Below are 22,395 nucleotides of genomic sequence, written 5' to 3' on the forward strand. Positions count from 1 at the left end.
CTCTCAAAGCTTGGGCCCAGGAGAGGACAATTATAAATCTATGGTAAGTACTGGTCTCTAGTATGCAAAAGGTCACTGGAGTAAAGACGATTATTTCAATTAACTTGTTTAATTTTGCGTTTATAACAGGAAGTGTGCCTGTGTCTGGGGTTCTAAACAGAGGGGAGGAAGTAGTTAAAAACAGCAAATGGGGGAGAAGAAGATGGAAAATGGAAAATAAGGTGTTGGCTCTTCTCCAGAATGGATTTCGCCGTGTTTAAAACGGAAAATAACAGGCAGCCAAGGCACCGCGCTGTACGTTGGAGCATTTCATTTCACAGCTGTTTGTCGATTGCTGGTGGAAAACAGTCCACATTTCTAAAAATATGCCTTGGGTTAGCACTTTGTAAGAGCTCTCCTCGGGTTGTAGCGCTCAGCCAGGTCTGCAAGACGTCACAGCTGTTCCGGGGTCAGTTTGTGGTTCGGCGTAGGTCTGTGTAATGGCTGCCTAGCTTTCTCCTTAGGTTTAGACTCAGCCTGCTTCAGCTAGATGCCAGTGACACACAGAACCAGGAAGCTCAGGAATCCTTTCCACATGTCAGCATATCCTTTAATCCCTGGTAATCTGCATTTGAATAATGATTAAAAGTGTGTCTGTTTTGGCTCTGCAGCGTGCTCAGAAAGGGTTAAACTGGTTTGACGTTGCTGTGCGCTCCTGTCCGATCTGTCCATAAGTGTGATTTTTTTCCTATTTTGGTTTCCATGTGGTCGTTTCATGTAACGGGTATCCGATCCTAGGTAACCCACAGACGCAGTGGGCTCCCTCTCCCTCCCTCTCCCATCTCGCATTCAGTCAGGACGACAGCCCCCACGCTCAGGGGTGTCGGTGTGGGAATCGACACTAGGCAGGAACGTCGCTTCCCTCTAGGGGCACGAGACGCATAGTCCTCCCTTACTTAAAGCACAGACAGCCCCCTCCCACCTCCCACTTGGGTTTTAGGCATGGGGAGGTGCGTGAAGGTATATTTTGTGGTGCTGCACACCCCCAGCTGAGCCTTGCCCTGTATGCTGAAAGGAGAGAAGGGGATTCTCAGGGACGTACAATGGAGACAACCTTCTCCATGTCTTCACTGTCGGGAATCGCTTGCACTTATTGGATTAATTTGTTTTTCCAATATTCTGTATCTATCACAATTGAATACTGAGGGAATAAAACCCAGCTATTTTTGTCTCCCAGCACTGTATTACACTCCAGCTCTCTCTGGATAAATAATGACTCACTGCAAAGAGATCTGCATTCACTCATACTAAGGCAGGAAAATTGTTATTATAATTGTATTATCTTATTTCGTGCTGGCTTCCTAGACCCTCCACTCTTCAACATTGTAGACATTGTAGAGTAAAACTATAAAATTTCCTTTATTTTTTGTCCATTGTTAAACATTTGAATACTGACAAAGTAATCGATTGGTGGTCTAATGGTTGAACATTAAAAAACGATAATATTCTCTCATCCCTTGTAAGGATACCTGAGATTGCACAAGGTCTCTCAATGTTAATAGTTTATCCCTCCAGCTTTTGCGGCCTCAGCGCAGTATAGATTGATGATTACAGGTGATTAATCCTAAAACCTGCAGTGACATTGACCCAAGGGGAGAGATAGCACAGCAAGGCTTCTTGCACCCCAAAATGGGTGGAGCCAACATATGCTGTGAATCTAAGTTCTGGGTGGTTCGAGGCACATGGCAGCAGTGCTCAGATCAGGGGTCTTGAAGCCTTACTGTCATGCATGTATGGGGCCATCCTCTGCATCAGTGTTCGTATTCACTGGATCTAGAAACGTTTGTTTCTGCTGTATCCAGATACATGCCTTTTACTTTCACAAATGACAAGCATCTGCTGTTCTTTTCTGCTACAATATTGGGGAAAAAAAAATGAACGACTTGAAGAGTCATTTTCAAAGTAGTGTGAAATGAAGATGTGAAAGTGAAAGCTTAGGCTTCTGTATTTTAAAGGCGTCAGCTTGTGGTGTACCTTGAACCAGAGTACTGCAATTCCTCCGTGTGTCTGAGTCTGTGTGGTAGTGCGTGTGTATGTGCTTGAGTCTGTGTGTGTGTGTGTGTGTGTGTGTGTGTGTGTGTGTGTGTGTGTGTGTGTGTGTGTGTGTGTGTGTGTGATGAAACCTGCAGATTACACAGCGTGTGTGTGCTCTCTCTGGATAGTGGGCTGCAGAGTGTGGGCAGAGGCTTGTTTTTGTTTTCCTGCAAGGCGCTTCCCCATGAGCATCTGCTCCACTCCGCTCGGCTGCTGAGCTCACCCCGCCCCGGAAGGACAGCGAGTTCACCCTCAGAGCCTTCAGACCCCGGACTGGGAAAAAAAAAAACATTTTGGGCTTCAACCAGATGTCAACTTTCACCTTTATTCTTTTGATAACTAGACTGTTTTTTTAAACGTCTGCCTTGGGCCGTGCATTGTTTATACGCAACCTCAGTCTGAATCTGTTCTGCCCTGGGGTGATGCTGTCCTCTTAACCCCATGCAAAACAGCAGGGAAACTCTACGCGTTGGAAGCAAGTGGGTGTTATGCACAATTCTAATATAAACGTGCAACATGTCTGTTTTGTCTGAGTTTGTATTTGGCTCTTGGAAGTATTGGACACGTTGGAAGCATTGTTTTCCTTGGCGTGGGGCGTGTTTGGCCTCTCACTCCTTTCACCCAGTATTGTTTCTAGGTGCTCTCATGAGAGAAGGCTTGATCTCTGTGTGAAAGTCCAGACTACTCCAAACTCAGCTGGAGCTTGCTTAATCACATTGTCATAGCCATCCACCATAAATGTCTTTTTTTTGTGTTGAAAAGTTCTTTAAATTTTGCACTTTAAAACCCTTTTTACTCTCAGATTTTAGAGTCTCTGGCTTTTACTGTTAAAAGCTTTTCTTCCTGTCATTGACTTATTTTCACAGGAGCTCTTTGGCGCAGCCTCTGGAAGGCCTGTTGTTTACCAAAATCTAACATGCTAATAGCTACAGACTCCTTTGGGAAAGGGCTAGGGGCTAGACTTGCCCTACCATGTATACTAATATACCAAAGTGGGTTCCCTGTTAAATAATTTGGAATATATTCCCAAGTATGATTTCTCCATTTAATGCTGAAAAATGGAATGTGTTGATTTGCGTAGAAAAGAAGTCATGTTTTCATTAAAACTTTGTGTGAATATCTTTGTAATTTCAGTTTCCATTTGAGTGCAATGTTGTAGACATTGCCTTCATAATCAGCTGTTTCACTCTTCACGTATTCACAGATACTGACAGATATTTCTTGGGTATATTGCTCCAGGCTTTGCATCCTGATCATTACAGCCTGTTACACATGATGTTAGATGTGCTCTTCATGTACATGCTGTACCAGACATTCAGCCATTCTTGTTGCACACGATTTCACGTTCCTTAATCATGACCTTCTCGCCACCCCTCTGTAGTTCCCCTTCCAAACTCAACAGGCTACCCCCCCCCCCCCCCCCCACCCCACAAAGCCAAGGCCCACACAGACGTGAAAATTTTTGTTTGATGAGTCAAACTGCACCACACAAACTCCAGTTTTGATCCAGCACCGACTCCCCTTGTAAGTAACGCTGAAACATTAGCACCAGGGGCCTTCAGATGTCTTGTTATATAACAGAGAATTTTGCCAGTGGACCCTCTGATTCTGAAATGCCTCACCAGCAGATGAGTTACAGCGTGGGAGGGGTCAGTGCCCGGTTCTTTGTGGAAGGTCAGCCCAGGACCTCAGCTCCTCAGGGCTGAAGGGTCTTCCCGTGGCACGCGCCTTCTCGCGTCAGCCCTGAAACCGGTCCGCTCTGCGAGAGAGGAGACGGTGGCAACCGAGAGTCCCTGAGGCAGGCTGCATTACAGCCGGCTGCAACAGAGCAAGATCTGAGTGGGACTTATTTTTATCTCTCTGGTGGGTGTGTGGACAAGGGGCGGGGTGCTGCTAACCATTAAGGCGCTTGCAAGATTTTATTTCTCACAGAGCACGTGCATGCTTCTTAGTTCTGCCTGGGGTTGTTAAATGTTTCTAGTGTGGTTGTTTCATTATTCCAAAACCCTGACCATTTATTCAGAGGAACGATCTCCTCCTGTGTTTGGTCACTAGCAAAACATGGAGGAGAATTTTTAAGCATTTTAATACAATTTTTTTATATATAGGAACCGTTACTTTGAATATCTGTATTATATATCAGTATTATATATCAACAGGCTTCCTGTTGTAATGACTGTGTTAAAGTGTCCTCTGAATGGAGAAACGCCTTGATATGACAGTTTCAAAAACCAATACTGCTGTCCAATGCAGTATTTATGCTGTACTGTTTCACTGTATGGAAGTGTGTAGAATTTCAGATTCATCATTACCAGAAGTATGCTTCAGAGTATGGACCCAGGAAGGCAGCTTAGTTGTATGCTTTTTGTCACTGGCACACAACCATCTGTCCTTTCCCTGGACATTTCATCTGATTGACAGTTTAGTTATCCAGTAATGATACACAGGCTGGACATAGGCAGTAAGGCCAGTAGCTTCACGTTGGTTTCCTTGCATCTTGGAACATTAGTGCATGCCTGAACAGTCAGACTCAAGCCAAAGACGTAACGGTTATTAACAAATTGATCAAATGATACAGGTGTGTGGCGATACAGAAGTGGTTTCAATCTCAGCAAATGCATACCTCTGTAAACGTCTCCATCCCCTGTGTAAGAGCGTGACTCTGAAAACTTTCAGCAGCAGTTGGATGAGCGAAGGGAGGGGCAGTCTGAGAGCTGTGTCTAATATTATACAAAAAAAGGCAGGAGTTGGGTTTCGCTTTCAGGATGCAGAAAGACGGCTCCGCCCCCACAAACAGCGGCTGCCAGCTACTGCAGATAATTATGTCAAGTTAGCCAGCTAGCTCTTTGCCTGCTCAGTCACCATAATATTCTCTCTGATTTCTGCATACATAGTTGAAAAGGCCGCTGCTAATTACAGCTTTGCAGCTCCACAGACTCTTGGAAAGTTCCAGCCCCGCTGCTCTGCACCCTGCAAGCCCTGAGTCAGTTCTCAGGCTGTGGCTTTGAAACCGTGTGTGCTTAAGCTGGCATCTCAGAAAGGCTCCTTTGCTTTCATTTCAGCAATTCATGAAGTGGCAACATTCCGATACGCTTGAAATGCAGGGGTTTTCATTGCAGGTAGAGTTGTAGATGTAATTTCAGATTTCATTCAACCACATAAATGTTCAGAAAGGAAGCCTTCTCTTTGGCAGGAGCTCAGTGTCAGAAACAGATAAGAGTGGTGCTTTTTTCTTGCTGGCTCTGGTAATTTTAACCTTTTCAGATCAGGAGTTTATTTCAGTGGCCATTCACTTGTTACGTGGAGCTGAGGGAAAACTGGTCATTTTCACTTGTTGGTCATGCATTTGATATAGTGTTCAGTGATGCTGGAACAGATGCTTGATTGGAGCTTTGTTAAAGAAACCGGGAACAGTTAAGTAAAATATAAAGTGATAAGTAAATGCAAAGTTAAAGTGGACATGAAACAGCCTAATTTTGACGAGTTTTGCACAGAATTAAGTGTGTTGGAATTTAGGGAGCGGCCTCGGACTTCAGCTTGTTGGTCCGGCAAACCACCAGTACGCCTGAGTCTCGTCCACATCGTCCTCGTTTACAAAGTGCTCGCTACAAACCCTAGCATCACGGCTAACTGGGGGATTCTTACATTTCAGTGCAGCTAGCCAACAATAAAGAATCGCTTGCCGCTTAAGAGGCAAAGTATGAAAGTGGACAATCTTTCTTCGGTTTTTGGCTCTATAAAATTCATTGCTGCATCCAGGGGCAATACAAAAGTGACCCCCCTTGCATCATTTTTTAGTTTGACTTTTCTTATTTTCCATTGAGTCAGTGATTGTCAGTGCTGTCACTAGTTAGCTAATGTGGACTAATGTAGAATTTCCAAGACAACCAACCTTATAACATCGCGTTCTACACTAAAACAAGATGGCACTACACTTGTTTCAAAAATGTAACATGGATTACTTATTATTTTTAATCCAGTTTCACTGACAGTGTTAAACCTATAAGGATTTTTAGAGTAGGAATCCATATTGTAAATTATGCTAACTACATGTAGTGATTCATGTTCACTTTAAGTAAAATTTAAAAAGTAAAGAATTTTACATAGGACTGTATCAGTTTTGCTTTTTGCACCATTATATAGATGCTTACTGAATTACCATATATATAATGGGGTGGCAGTGTAGCATAGTAGTAAGGAGAAGGGCTTGGTACCTAACCCAGAATTGCCTCAGTAAATATCCAGCTGTTACACTAGATTATACTAAAAATTTACATTAATGTAATGTCATTTAAGTGTTAGATGGACTGATAAATCCTTACATTAATGGAGAATCTCTGCCTGAGTCCCTGAATGTTGTGCATGATATTTCTAACAGTGTTGTATGGAATTCCTATATTAATGTTGAGTTATTATTAATGTCACATTTCTTTGCACTTGTTCTCAATGTAGGGCTGTTTAATATGAAACCTACATGTATATGAAGGCCACTCACAGTCCCACTATGTACAGCTCCTCAGTCCTATGAGTTTAATATAAACCGCAGGGACCAACAGCTTATTGAGCGCTGCTGTTTAATTCAGTATATCCAAAATGAGGGGTTTCTGTCAGTAAGCCACTATCAGAGGTGGAGCACAAACCCAGAACCCACCCCTTCCAGGACAAGAGGACAGCCATCACCATTAGAAGTATGAGAACGTGTAACCCAAGTCAAATGGCTGTATCTCTAGTCTACCGTCCTCTCTATCTATCCCATCTATCTCTATTTTCTATTCAGAAAAGAAGTACTCTGCACTAGTTTAGTACTTAACTCAGTATCTTACTGACCTCTTGTAGTACTTCTCGATAACTACTCTTAGCATAGTGATGAACTTATTTGGAAGTCGCTCTGGGTAAGAGCGTCTACTAAATGACGTAATGTAATATATAATGTTGGAGTGATGTAACAATGGGACAGTCATCGTTTCTGAGTGGCAGAGTCTCGGCCAATTAGCACATTGTTGACCTTGATAACCAGGTGAATTCAGTGAGGAGAAAACGCATCATTTTAGACAAAAACTTGATACCTCCAAGATTAGAATGTCCATATTCACCATGCCCATGTCCATTGTCCTGTTTGACTGAAAGTTGAGCTGAGGTGTAATCCTGTTGTGGTTTCTTTCCACTGGGTAACAGCCACCCTCTGGTGTGAGCCTGCACCCGTGACTGTGGTAAATGAGTGATTAATGCAGATACAGGCAGACGGTTGCAGTGCTGGCGCAGATACCAGGGCTTTGTTGGTGCATATGGCAGCCCACTCAGTCCAGGGCGGAGGGCGGCTTCCCACCAGTCCACTCGGAAAGTCATTAAAGCCCAGACACAATTAAAAGGGCGGCAGTTATCAGGAGTGCCCAGACAATGAAGTTTAAACGTGCCTGATAAAACACTGGACAAAGACCCCCCCCCCCCCCCACACACACACACACACACACACACACACACACACACACACACACACATACACACCCCTTCACGCGCACACAGGTCCCCCACATCCATACACACACACACACATGCAACCACGCACATACACATCAGAATGTTCTGCTGTTATCCCTCTGCCCCCCCTCCTCGGGGCAGTGTGTCGTGGATTGTCCTTGTTTACGGCTTGTGTCAGAGCATTGCCTTTCAAGAGGAAAAATATTTCTTTTAGATTGCAGTAAACCTTCGGCCAGCGTGCGTTGTGTCATTCGGTCGGAGCCAGCGCTCGCCTTCAGCAGAAAGTGTTCCCATAAGAGGGCCTCCGTCCTAATCAGATTTTTTCTCTCTCTTTACCCGGCTTTTCATAATCAGTAGTAAAGGCTTCATTGTTCTCCTCAACTGCTTGGGTATCCTTGGTCATTAACCTACTTTCAGGGGCAGCTGTAAGGCTTCTTAAAGCACTCAGAGGTGCTGTACGCTTGGTTCTTCAGCCCGCTGCTGCAGTGTGCTGTCTTGTCTGCTGAATCGCATGTAATTGTGCGTAAAGCCAATCATAAGTGATGTGCCGTGCGTTGGTCTGTCCTGTTTGCATGAAGGCCACATCGCCTGATACATGGTGCACTGTTGGCTTCCCTCCACCTCATTGATATTTAACAGGCAAATACTTCCTGGTTTATATGTAGTGGCGCCACACTGCAGTATAAAAAAAGACATTCGAATCTGGTCCTCTGTCTTATTTGAAACTCGTCTCCCCGGAGACCATTGTGATGTCATACTTGTTTCACAGCATGAGCTCTTGAGAATGGAGTGTTTTGATTGGCTTCTTGTTTCCAAAACAACAGGTCTATAGGGCAGTGGCTCTCCCTTGAGTATTGCACATCCTCTCTTGCATTCAGAGACGTTGAGAGCGTTCATTCATTATTCTGAGGGAGTGATTTTCACGCTGTGGATGTGTGAAGGCTGTGAAAGTGGAGCCATAACTGCAAATGTGGCTAGGGCCCTATAATAAATCTATAAATAAATAAATCTACCTATATAAATCATTGTTCTCATTTTGACAATATTTCATTTCTTTTGTGATTTTTTTTTTTTTCTTGAATTCTTTTTCTTTTCTTTTTCAATTCTTTTTCAAAATATATCTGCGTCTGTTTTGATACAGGTTAAGAAGCAGTGTGAGGTCCCCCAACATTAGGCCAGATACATATGGACTAAAGAGCTGCTTGGTGTGATAATCTTCCTACAAAGCAGCTGAGCATTGTTTTTTAAGGAAGTACTGTAACTGTACAGAGCACTGCGGTTAAGAAACATGTAAACTAGGGAAGCCTGCCACCTACCAAGCCCTTTGAAAAAATGTGGGCACACATGATCTGCTGGCACAAGCTCTAGAGGCAAGTCTTCCTGCTGTTTGAATGGCAGTCCACCTGAGAGTTAGGGCGTTACCTGTTTCTGCTAGCCCGCTAATGCATTTAGTGTACGTTCCTTTAATTTGTGCCTCTGAAAGATGCGTTCTGGAGTGCACGTTTCATTCAAAGCCTGAGTGTTTGCCGCGCTCTCCGTTCAAGCAGTCGCAGCTTCGGCCTTGTCTGAGATGATGTCATCGCAAACACTCAGTGGGGGGTCCTGATATGTAATGAACCTACCTGGCTTAATGGTGCAGCCAGTCCTCAGTAGGTACATACATGCTCAGCTTACCCGCGAGGATATTTTAGCAATTTCAGCATTTTAGCTGAGCATTTTTCTCTCAGTAAATAGAAAGATGTACCTCTTTTCTTCCTTTCCTATTGTCGGCCAGTTGTAGATGAATGTATACTAGTGCAGCCTCACAGCTAGTCTCCAGGAAACTGCAGGACCAGTGGGGCCTCTTTGAGGTTCAAGCATCTCTTCCAGTTGTAACAGTGATTCTACCTCAGTTTGAAGAGTTGGTAAGGTCTGACTCATAGTGGTGTGAATCTCTGGCTTAACACTGACACAATACAATAGCGATACCCAAGCAACGGTATAACATACCGTAGTATATCTGAATAATTCGCTCCAACAGGATGCAGTACAATTTAATATGATACATTTCTATACTATATGATCTTAGATACTCTACAAAGAAATGTAGAGTACCTAAGCATTACCTTACTATGTACCACTGAAAAAAACATTCAGTGCTCTAAGATGACCAAGTTTGCAATTATAGAGAGCAGGACTGATTCAAGCGCACTAGTTTCATTGAGTTTGCTGCATTAATATTAATTTAACAAAGAAAAACCAAACTGTATTAGTTCATTCTTACATGGAACATTGACACAGCTGTATCATCCTTATCGTGTATCGATGCAGATATGAATCGATGTATCTTTATGACTGGCTGGCAGGGGCCACGGCCCCTCTTTAAGCTGCGTTTCGCAGCTCCGCAGCGCTCCACTGCTTGGCGGGAGTGTAGGGTTTCAGTGTTTGTTAGCCTCCGTCGGCACATTTGATCTGGCTCCCCGGGGAGGGGAGAGCGTGTTTTGTCTGCGCGTCTGATTAGGCAGAGGAGGCTGGGAGTCTGCTCCAGGCTCTCTAATGCTCCTGCCGCTCTCTGCCGCACTCCAAATCCCCTCTTTGTTTTAGAGAAAAATCTCGTTTCACATCTTACGAAAGGATTTGTCTGGAGAGAAGAGCCCAAACAAAATGTTATTTTCTGATAAATGAGTATCTACGTTTGCGTTCCTCAAAATCTCATCTGCAATTTAAGGAAGAGCAGTATGCAGGTGTGCATACGCAGTGACAGCACAGGTTCTAGCGGTCATGTTCATCTTCTGGTTTAATGCTGAACACAGCGCATTGTATTGGGGTATAGCGGTCGTGGTTGTCTTTTGGTTGTGAGCTGAACATGTCTCGTCATATTGGGGTGTAGCAGTCATGTTCTTCCTCTGGTTTAATGCTGAACACATAGCATTGTATCGGGGTGTAGAGGTCATGTTTGTGTTCTGGTTGTGAGCTGAACGTGGGTCGTATCGGGGGGCGGTAGCGGTCATGTATTCTGGTGAGTGCTGGGCATGGCTCAGGGTTCAGGCTTCATGTCCCGGGTTTAAACGCTGTTCCTCCAGGCCGTCCAGTACACGAGCGGGTCCCAGGCCATGCAGGAATCTCTGCCCATGTGTGAGGGGAGGGGGGGGGGGGGGGGCCGGAACGATAATTACGCCGGACAGTTCTGGGGCAAGGACCACGCTGGGGGACCAGCTGGAGCCAGGCTACGCCAGGGAGGACAGCCCCTCCCTCCACACTGCAATCCCACTCCGGGGTGGGCGGGGCAGGCAAAGAGGGCATAGGCTCGCTAGCGTTGTCACGCAGCTTACTGTCTGACACGCTAGCCATGGCTAGGGTCTCTGCGAACCCGCATCTCCTCTCCACATCAATATCTCTCTCACACACACACACACACACACACACACACAAACATTACATTACATTACATTACATTATTGTCGTTTACCAGAGCCTCTTATCCAGAGTGACATACACCAGCAACCTTTTTGTTACAAGCCCTGCTTCTTACCACTATGCTACACTGCCGTGCCTACACCCAGATCCTGCACGCACAAGTCATGAGCTATCAGGATTTCTCTGAATTAAACCAGATTCCTACATCTGCTCAGCTGGTGTTTTTAGTTCGGCAGCATTAACAGCTGTGTATAGGCAGAGACAGGTACTTGCCACACCCCCCCGTTCCCCTCCCTTCAGACAAAAAGGCCGTGCTGCATCCATTCATCCATGGGAAAGCAGTCCGTCCACAGAGCTGCAGCCACAGGCTTCAGACAAGCTGAAGGAGCACGCTAACATGGCACGCATTTGTAGCATAGATCGTGTGTGGCGCACAGCGTAGCCAGATCACCCGGAAACTATGTTCTAAATGTATTAATTTTCATATATAAATATCACAAAATTGTGGGAAATGCACTTAAAAAAATTCTGGGGGAGGGCTCTCATTTGGACCCCCCCCAATGTCTATACCATGGTTACGCCCTTGGAATGAAGTCATGACTTGAATTGAGTGACTTTAATTGCCGCAATGTATGTAACACAACAGCTACATTTTCCAACTCTTTCCAGAGTTTCATTTGCGAAGTTTAGATAATTAATTGTCAAATTCTGTGAAACTGACACCACAATGCAATGAATGAATACATAATTGTTTTTTCCTCTTCATCTACACAGATATTGTGATGTATCGTACCGCAGAATCGTGATACTATGGGGCAATGTATCGTGATAGTATCGTATTGTGAGTTACTCTGCGATTCCCACCCCTATTTCATACGTGGGCTGAAGACACACCTCTTCAGACTCTACCTGGACTGACATCCTTGCCATTTGACCTTGTAAATCTAAGATTCTTGGCTCATACTTGTAGCACTATCTCTTACGTTGTATTTGTAGCACATTTTTGACTAGGTAGTACAGCAGCACTTTATTGTCCCAGTGACTGTATTTGATATATGTAACCTTAGATCAGATTAGCTCTGTCTCGCTACACTGACCTTGTGCTCAGCTTCAGCACTATTGGCATTGAATGACCTGTACACATCTTGTCCTTGTGCCTGTTGTTTGCCCACTATACGCACTTTTGTACGTCGCTTTGGATAAAAGCGTCTGCTAAATGAATAAATGTAAATGTAAATGTTGGACGGAAAAGGGTGGGATGGCAGTTAGGGCGGAGCAGCGGAACACCCTGTGTTCATTAAGGCCGTGCATCCCAAACCTCTGGAGTAGCACCCTGATAGCCCTGTAGGGCCTGGGGGGGTGACCCTGCTGTCAGAGCTTTCGGGCTCCACCATAGACCTGACCAAGACCACAGCAGTCAAAAGCTCTCTCATGCCACTGAGAATAACTGCAGTGCGCTCCCTCTCGGGCCGGCCCCTCTGCAGCGTGTGGAGACAGTGGGGGGATGTGGATCAGCTCCCTCTCTGCTGTGTGGCGAGAGTGTGGCCGTTCTCTGGACGTGCCCCCTGGACGCGTGGCGCGAGCCACTGCAGACCGATCTGCTGTGTCAGGTGTGCTATTCTTAGCTCCTGCTTCTCTCCGCAGTCAGTGGATCAGGTTACTGCACTCAGACATACACTGCAACACCCCGACACCTCGCTGAGCCCCAGACACACACGCACGCACACACACAAACACATTTATACACAGTTATACATGTACACACACACACTTACATACACAAAATATTCTCTGCTCACATGCACACACTTACGCATATATTCACGTATACACAAACACACACACAGACTTGCACTCTAATATACACATGTGCACTTAAATGCACTTACATATTGAATTTACTTCATTACATACACGCAAACACATGTATACATGCATACACACACAGACACACACACACACACACACACACAGATCGTTTGCTTGTGAGCTGTATATTTTTTCATCACTACCATAGGTGTGTGTTCAGTCACTGACCTCACTGCCCACGCAGCAGCTTGTATTATTCTCACTGATGAAGCTTATGAATTTGGGCTTGTCTGTTTGAATGAAAAGAGGAAAGGACATTGTTTGTTCTGTATCGTCTCCTGCGGTTGGCCGGCCCTCCCTTTGTTTCCTCTCCCCAGGCTGTGATTGGCTGGCACATTTTATTAAATCACCCCCTGCGCAGCAGAGTTTGAGAGGAGCCCAGCCGTTCCATGGGCATTGCATCTCTGCAGCTCATTTCAGTGCAGAGTTCACACCCCCCCCGTTAGAGCCGGCCGTGTTGTCCAAACCCATGCATGTCTGTGACAGCGCCAAATGCTCCAGCACGTGTGTATGCACCTACATGCGTGCCTCACGTTCCAAAACCAAGCCTCCATCGCATCCTCACCTCTGCGGTGCTGCTGGGAGCAGCGTTAGACCGCCGTGGCTCATTTCGAAGCCTGTCGTTAATGGGCTGCAGGGTGGCTCCTACCTGAGAGACATAAGGCATCAGTAATGCCAAGCTGCTATCAGCACCGGGTCCCAGAAAGCTGCACTGATGCTGGCTGTCAGAGCAGCTGTGTATCCTGCCACAGAACTTTAAAACGAAGGCATCCTCTTCTGTGTGACGGTAAAGCGACTTTTACATCATTCAAATGAGAAAGCACTGAGCACTGGGCGTGCAGCTTAACAGTGATAATGCAGCTGAACACTGGTAATGCTGCATGCGTAATTTAGCATTCACTTACCTGTTGTTGCATGCATTCTAGAGAAATCAGACAGATGGAAGCCAGTAGTTTTATTCTTGAAGAATAAAACTGCTGGCAGGGTTTTTTTTTTTTTTTTTTTGCTGGTATATTTTTGTATTTGATCAATACTTGACTTCCTTACAGCCAGCCATGTGGATTGACTTGCATTATCTATGATAGGCCACTTAAGGGTAGTTAGTAAACAAAAGAGAAGATTTAGAGGCCTACCTCAGCTCAGAGTAGAAAAGTAACCTTGAATGAAATACACTGAGCTTATTTTAAAATCCACCATCGTGTGGAGTGCCTCTTTTGAGTTTTCAGAAATGAAGCGTCATGTGCCTCAGACTCATTTCAAGGGGCAGTGAGAGACGGCCTCTTTACTTTACTGTCTTTGCCCTGTGAGAGAGGGCCCGCTTTACTGTCTCTGCCCTGTGAGAGATGGCCAGCTTTACAGTCTCTGCCCTGTGAGTGAGGGCCCGCTTTACTGTCTCTGCCCTGTGAGAGAGGGCCCGCTTTACTGTCTCTGCCCTGTGAGAGAGGGTGTGCTTTACTGTCTCTGCCCTGTGAGAGAGGGCCCGCTTTACTGTCTCTGCCCTGTGAGAGATGGCCAGCTTTACAGTCTCTGCCCTGTGAGTGAGGGCCCGCTTTACTGTCTATGCCCTGTGAGAGAGGGCCTGCTTTACTGTCTCTGCCCTGTGAGAGAGGGCCCGCTTTACTGTCTCTGCCCTGTGAGTGAGGGCCCGCTATACTGTCTCTGCCCTGTGAGAGAGGGCCCGCTTTACTGTCTCTGCCCTGTGAGAGAGGGCCCGCTTTACTGTCTCTGCCCTGTGAGAGAGGGTGTGCTTTACTTTACTGTCTCTGCCCTGTGAGAGAGGGTGTGCTTTACTTTACTGTCTCTGCCCTGTGAGAGAGGGCCCGCTTTACTGTCTCTGCCCTGTGAGAGAGGGTGTGCTTTACTGTCTCTGCCCTGTGAGAGAGGGCCCGCTTTACTGTCTCTGCCCTGTGAGAGAGGGTGTGCTTTACTTTACTGTCTCTGTCCTCCTGCAGGAACTGAAAGGTCCATCAGGAGCTCATCAGTATGTTGCTTGTGTATTGGGCATGTACTCATAAGCCATACTAACACAAGCTTGGGATTGTGGAATCTGGCTGAAGTGGCCTTTTTCATTCTTGCATTGCCAATGGTCACTTTGAGATTAAAGTGTAACTTAATGTGGTTAATCCTCAACAAAATGCTAATGCAGTCAGCATTGCTTTGCCTGGGCTTCTCTCTCGAACAGCAGCAGGAGAGTATGCAGACAGCACTGTTAGCCTGGAGCTCATGAGCCAGACAACAAACAAAAAGTAGCCATGGACCATCCTTATATATTTGGTGCTTATTTATTTTTATGATTTTTTTCTATCGAACTTTGGAATCACCATTCTTACTTTAGCCTTGTCTCACTGCAGCAAGCTCCGCATTCACTCGGGAGCACTGAGGAGAGATGGGTACAGTCCTCTGATTCACTCACATGAAGCCGTTGTCTGTTTTTAGCACTACAAGTCCCATAGTGCCCCACAGTGGAGCAGGCGCTCATTGGAGGACAGGCGCTGCATTGCTGACAGTCATCCGAACAACTGCCCAGTGAGTCTCACCGTGCCTGAGGGGGGGCGAGATGAGCGACCCCCTGGCCCTTCCCCTATCCCTTGCGGAATGATTGCTCGTCACCATCTGAGAGCGTGGCCAGGATCAAATCCGGGCTGTGGGGCTGGGCGCACCCTCAAGGCAAACTCCTTAACCATTGAGGCACTCGGGAGCTAAACGTTTGGTGCTTGAGTGGTTGTCTGCTAACGAAAGCTTTTACAGGTGAACTCAAAACACTTCTGTATGTATCCTGTGATTGGATGCCCTTTCTGTCCACGAATCCAGCAAAGTCTCATTCACCACAGTGGGAGTGTTGACAACACATATTCACAAGTCCATGTGTCCTGAGTGTAGATTCTCAGCCTTGAGCCATTAGCACACACACAGGAGTGTTACAGGTCGTACTTCATAAGGCAAGCTGTCTTGGTTTTGCTGAAATGGTCCTTTGTCATATATGTGCGGTGAACAGAGGTGGACATTGATGTTAGAGTTGGGTTCATCCTTAGCGTCTCTCACAGCTTTTGCCATACTGAAGGCCTGTTTGTAGTGAGCTGCGTGTGACGGTCGTCCCTCCCCCTCGTGCTCTCGTGTTCTGCATTCCGAAATTGCTTTAGGTCGGTAGGAGAGAGCGAGCCGCTGCCAGGAGGCGTGCCAGTTTGGCCCTCTCCCAAACACTTCCGTAATTACAGTCACACCCTCCTCGCTACGCCAGGTTTTTCATTTTGCATCAGGATCCGGGCTACTGCTGCATTTTTGCTCTCTCTCCTGAGTGCATTACATTACATTGCATTATTGTCATTTAGCAGATGCTCTTATCCAGAGCGACTTACAGTTACAGCTTTAACATGTGATCTGTTCATACAGCTGCATATTTACTGAGACAATTCTGGGTTAAGTACCTTGTCCTTTAGGTGCTGCAGCAGTGGCCCCAATAGGAAATCAAACCAGCAACCTTTTGGTTACAAGCCCTGCTCCTTACCCCTATGCTACATTGCTGCCACTGTTCATGCCTGTGTCCAGGTTTCTCTGCCTGTTAAGAAGAATCCAGGTTGCTGTATGTTCTAATGTTCATAGATGCTGGCTCTCAACCTGCTTAGCTGAGTCCAAGTTGTATAATAAGAATACTGAGGACAGTGTATGCAGATACTGAAAATTGAAGGTTTGTAAACAAGGGTCTTGTTCTCCACAGTATTTTATGCGAATGGGCCCAATTTAAAGGCCTTATTTAAACCAGGCCGTTCGTATCCCACTAAAACCCAAAGCAGAATAAGATGCAGTTCCGTAGCACCGGTTCCGAGTCCAGCCCGCCGTCCTGTACAGCTCGCAGTGAAAGTCCAGCCCTGTTTTTTTTTTTTTGTCCGCTTGCACGCGGTTCAGGATGACCCCAGCTCAGTGGGTTTGCCATTATCCCCGCAAATCCCCCAACAGAAGGAGAAAGATCCGACGCACAGGCGGGGACAGAATGGAGAATATACCACGGGCCATTGTTCTCCCTCCTCGTCAGCAGCGGCAGCGGTTTTCCCTTTCAGAGCGCCACGCCGTAGCGGCACGCTGGCGGAGAGGGCACGCTCTCCGGGGGGGGCGGGCGTTCAGGTGGGGGGGGGGGGGGGGGGGGGGGTTGCAGATGAGGGAGAGTTGCTCGGGGCAACGCTGCGCAGCCAGCCCCACACACAAGGCACAGAAGGGGTTTCTGTTTACTGTTTAACTCGCACAGATGCATGTCATAAGGGTTAGCACCTGTTTTGGGCCTCTGCAGGTGTTTCCTCTGGGTGTTTTGGGGTCTGTGGTGATTTTGGCACAGGAGAGTCGGACTTCAGGTTGATTAGCTTCTTAGAGATGGACATTAAGTAAAAGGTCCATACTTCGTCCAGCAACAGCCCGGGAGTTCCTGATTTCCATCTTGGTTTGAAGTTGAATGGATGGCACTGGTTGGAACTCTTGTTCGTGTCATTTAATAAATAGTCCAAAGTTTCTTTCTGAAGTTGAGGGGCAGAGATTTTCTATCTGTCCAGTAACTGGGGAGTTACGGGGAGACTCCCCTCTTCTCAGAGCCGCTGTTTTAAACAAGCGCCAGGACCAACCAGCCTTTTTAAACCGGTTAATAATTGAAGTTGCATTATGAGATCAAAGCAGGTGAGGTAGGAGGGGAATCCCTTCTCATGCTTTTACTGTGAAGGAGATCACACTTCATACAGCAGTGTCACTCAGCCGCAGAGAGCTTTAGCATCTCTCTTCTCTCACTCTCCCAGACACTGGCTTAAATAAAGTCATGCACTGCTTCGCACGTTTTATCTTGTGTACTATTTCCGTTCCTCTTTCAAAGAGAAGCACAAAAATAGCATTTAGTCAAAAAAAAGAATCCAACAGAAACCTCATAAGGGTGACTTACCCACACCCTCCACCAAATCAAACTGATAAGTAAAGCTATAGAGTGGTTGCTTTCCCTGCAGAGTGAAGGCGTTTAACAGGAGTGCCCTATAACACTGACAGTCGTGCAGGCGTTTCCCTGTCAGCGCAGTGGGTCTGCTGCGTGAGTCACGTAAAGGCACATTTGCTAGGCTGTAACACACGGCACTAAAACACGCGTCCTTTTTTCCCTGTTCCTCTGACTCCAGGCACATCATGGCCGCACTAAGGAGTAGCTGGCGCAGCTAGTCACCGGCTGCACCATGGCCAAACCCGGGGGCGACCGAGAAGGCACCATGGTGGAGAAACAAGCAGGGAAGAAGGTACAGTTCCAGCCGTTCGGCCTCCCGGATCAGCCCCCATCCCCACCCCTTACAGATGAGCTGCTTTACCTCCAGCAAAGTGCTGTGCTCTCCTCAGATGTGATGCTATGTTTAATGTTTTGTGTGGTTTTAATATTGAGAGGGGGATTGAAGGGTGATGACAAGACGAGCGCACTCTAAGGTGCTAAAGTGACAATGAGATTGAAAGTTCAGACGCTGTTGGAATTTTTTTTTACCAAAAAGTTCCCCAAGGCTGTCATCAGGTCATTTCCTAGAGTCACCCTGCACCTGACACAGTCACGTGTACATGTGCATTTGCGCCCACACACACACACACACACACACACACACACTCAGATTACAGTTTTGTTTTGTATCACAGTATGACCCTCTTTCCCTAACCACATAGACCAGAAACTCTTGACCCAAGCAGTTACTTTATGACATCATCAAAGAGCACTTACATTTTGTGGGATGTGGAACAGTCTCTATTTTTTCAGATAACCGCTTCACTCAGTATGCCAAATGTGTGACCTAACATACTTGTATATCATATAAATATACATGTAATATGTCAACCTGGTCTGTAGAAGACGGGTAGCTGAAGCATTCTGTCAGCGATTGTGGCATTCCTAGATAATTTAGTACACAGTCACGCTACCAATTTACTCATTACACTTTAAACAAAAATGACTTATCACTTCAAAGTTTCCTTAAAAGGAGCCTTAGGTCCAAATCTGACATTTTGTGCTCCAGTTGCTGATTATTGGCGGGAAGAGTCTATTAAATGTGCAGTTGGCTTGAACTTGGTTCAGTCTCTAACAGTGGTTATATTTCACCATGCATTTATCATTTGGCCAGTGATTTTTTTTGGGGAAATTCAATCTAACAGTATTACTCGAATGTCTTTAGCTTTCCCCTTTTGTTAAACTTTTCCTGAGTCTTATTCCGTTAATTTCAGCTTCTGCCAAACTCACAGTGCTCTGTAAAGGGGAAAACGGAAACATACAAATCTGTTAAAGTTAAGGACAAATAGTACAGTTAAATTGAACTGTGGTGTTAATCTCTGCAGAAATGTCACTCTGCTACCTCACACTTAAATAGCAAACTCCCAGTAAATATTAACAATATTACTAAAAACATTATTATTATTAACATTACAGACCTAAGTTACCACCTGAGTAATATGTAAATATATAGGTCTAATTCCTGCCTGAAAACTGAACTGAACAGTATGATGGCTGTAACTGTAGCTTTGTATGTTGTGTGTTGTACAACGTGTGTGTATATCTGTATGAGTGTGTGAGTTTTCTCTTGTATGTATAAGTATATGCTATATGTGTTCACATACCAGAACCATGCTAATGGTGCATGTTTGCCATTGCAGAGCAAAGATAAGATTTCTCCCTTCACCAAAACCCCAAAGCTGGACCGTGGTGAGCTCCTGGGGAAGGAGACGAAGCAGAAGTCTTCCATGAAGCGCAAGCTCTCCTTCACCGTCAGTCCGTCCCACAATGACGAGCGGGACTCCGACACAGGTGAGCCAAGCCGCCACAGCCGCGTGTGCCCGCTGCCCCCTAGTGGCCATCAGCAGAACAGGCCCCCGGGATGGCACAGCCAGCACACAGCTAGCTGGACTACCCTCTCACGTGAAGTCTTCACTTTTTATGTGGGCCAGTGGGCTCGTGCACATGGAGACACAGGGAAACAGCGGAGGAGAATCTCGGCATATGATGCCACGCCTGTAGCTCGTAGCCTTTGTGTCTGTGCCAAAGCTGTCTGCTCCCGCAGGAGACCTGCTCCTATTCGGATGCATCTTTCATGGCACCAGTGTGCTCACACAGAGCTTGATGTTTGCACTTTGATGGACTCCACTTTATGTAATCTGCAGTGCTGCCAAGTTTCAAGTGATGTCTAGAAATGTGTATGTTCTCAGAAGGATGGACGCATGCACACAAGCACACGTACACCTTAAAGGTGTTTTAGTGAGTCATCTCGCCCTTGGAGCATCGGAGGAAATTGGCTGTGTTTGGCAGTGTAAAGCCGCAGCCGTGGTCTTTGTTTTGCGGTTGATATTGTTCAGGGTTGTGCAGCTGGTGATGGTGGTGTGTGAGTTTCGGATGTGTGAAGTCTCTGTCACAGAGGGAGAGGTGAGCACTACGGACAGGTTACAACAACACATCATGAACTGTTGATTCATTACAGTCAAGTGTTTTTCCTTTACTATGAATGGGGAGTTATATTAGCTGCACTAATTGTTAATTAGTTAATTATGATGTTAATTATGAATTAAGGTGAGTTATGGAAGTTATGCTGAATGATTTTAACTATTGGTGAGTTAAATTGGCGATTTGAGATCACGGGAACCGCTACTGTGTCCAGCTTGCCGCAGCCTCTTCCTCCACCAATCAGAAGCCCCGCTGAGTGCAGTCTTGCTCTCTCTAACACGCTTCCATCTCTGGTGCCGGTCTCCCAGTTTGGCAGCGTGAGGAGAGACGGTGACGCCAGTCGCCCCAGCCTACCACCTGTCTCAGAGTCTGTGTGTGTGTGTGTGTGTGTGTGTGTGTGTGTGTGTCCATGTGTGTGAGAGTGAGAGTGTGTGTGTGTGCGTGTGTGTGTGTGTGTGAGTGAGAGAGAGAGAGAGTGAGTGAGAGAGAAGAGTGTGTATGTGAAAGAGTGGGAGTGTGTGTGTGTGTGTGTGCGTGCATGCGTGGTTTCTCATTGCTCTAATCTGTGTACGTGTTAACGGCCATGCTTCCCTCCCTCGCTGTCCCTCTCTCCACTCTCTCTGCTTGCACTGTAGATTCTGACCCAGGACACTCGAGTGAGACCTGGGGGGAAACATTAGCCCCTCCCTGTGGGATTTACTCAGGTAATGACCACGGCTCACCTGCACGCGCGTCCCTTCCCGCAGCTCTCCACGTGCTGACTGCAGCGATGGGCAGCTCCGGTCGCTCTGTGTCCGCTGGCCTCGCGCTCCCCCCCCCCCCCCCCCCACGCCCCGTTCGGAGCGCAGATCGGTCGCTAATCTAAAGCCGATTTTAAAACGTGCCGGGTTGCAGGAGTGGAGTTGCCCATCGTAGACCAGCAGCACGGGCTGGGGCTTGCGGACTGTGCTTTTGATCCGGGGGGACAGTGTGTTCAGTCGGGGTGCACTCCACGCGATCGGGGGAGCAGAGCTGCGGGGCGGGGCGGGGGCACTTCACATGCCATGGAAGATGTGCCATCTGCAGGAGCAAAAAGGCTGACCTCTCAGGCGCTCCATCCTGTTCTTCCCCCCGCAGATAAAGACGGTCCTGACAAGAAGAAAGTGAAGAAGGAGACGGGAAACAAGAAGTCGACTCCCGTGAACATCCTGTTCGGATATCCCCTGTCTGAGCGAAAGCAGATGGCCCTGCTCATGCAGATGACAGCAAGAGACAACAGCCCAGGTCTGCACTCTCCTCTCTGAGCCCACGACACACAGTATAATACCCCTTCTTACTGCGTCCCTAGCAGAATAACAGAAGGCACTCAGCCGATTGGAAATACTTACTGTCTCTCGCTCTACCTCTTCCTGGTATTATGATGTCATGTGAAGTAACCTGCAGTACAAGAGGCTGTGTTGGTTGAGTGTAGGTCTCAGCTGCTGATTGGCACTGTAGGCTGCAGGGTCTCTCTTATTCGCTGGGTGCTTAGTTCCACCCGTGTTTTCTCCAGACTCCACCCCCAGCCACCCTACGCAGACCCCGCCTGTTCAGAAGAAGATTGCAAGCTCCGCGTCCTCCAGGCAGAAGGACAAGGTCAACAAGAGGAATGAGCGGGGGGAGACCCCCCTCCATATGGCCGCTATCCGTGGCGATGCCAAGCAAGTCAAGGAGCTCATCAGCCTGGGAGCCGACGTCAATGTCAAAGACTTTGCAGGTAACCCCTCCCTCAGCACATCTAACACCACCCCCAGCACAAGTAACTCCCCCTCCAGCACATGTAACCCCTCCCCCTCTAGCACAGGTAACTCCACCTCCAGCACAGGTAACAAATTTGACTGCTACCGGTCATTTGTGATTGCAGCAGTCGTAGCATTTTGCGTTCATGCCAGAATGGTGTTACACATGACTGCAGGGTGGGTTCATGGGTTAGTCTGTAAGGTTGCTGATGAATTCCTACCCTGGATGCAGTGTATCTGAATTTAATGTAATGGAATGTAACTGTCCCTTGGTATGGAAAGCTGTGACTTGTCTTAACAGGAAATATTATCATCTGTTGTCACAGCATAAAACAGCATAACTGAATAATTCTAAAAACGTACTTAAAAAGACACCCCATAACATAGAAAAATGGCATT

At 46.7% G+C, this 22,395-nt stretch overlaps 1 protein-coding gene across 2 annotated transcripts in view; it reads left to right on the forward strand.

Annotated features, from left to right (window-relative positions):
• Positions 1-22,395, forward strand: part of ankrd12 (ankyrin repeat domain 12) — a 45,413-nt gene that overhangs the window by 14,119 nt on the left and 8,899 nt on the right. Inside the window, exons 2-6 of one of the 2 annotated variants that reach the window (XM_036518721.1) lie at positions 17,958-18,071; positions 19,459-19,609; positions 20,875-20,943; positions 21,356-21,502; positions 21,771-21,974. In XM_036518721.1, coding sequence (XP_036374614.1) covers positions 18,012-18,071; positions 19,459-19,609; positions 20,875-20,943; positions 21,356-21,502; positions 21,771-21,974 — 631 coding nt within the window. In that variant the 5' untranslated portion in view covers positions 17,958-18,011. The remainder of the gene's footprint in view (positions 1-17,957; positions 18,072-19,458; positions 19,610-20,874; positions 20,944-21,355; positions 21,503-21,770; positions 21,975-22,395) is intronic. The other variant, XM_036518722.1, reaches the window with a different exon arrangement.

This window comes from Megalops cyprinoides, chromosome 24 (genome assembly GCF_013368585.1).
Source record: "Megalops cyprinoides isolate fMegCyp1 chromosome 24, fMegCyp1.pri, whole genome shotgun sequence".
NCBI classification, from domain to species: Eukaryota; Metazoa; Chordata; class Actinopteri; order Elopiformes; family Megalopidae; genus Megalops; species Megalops cyprinoides.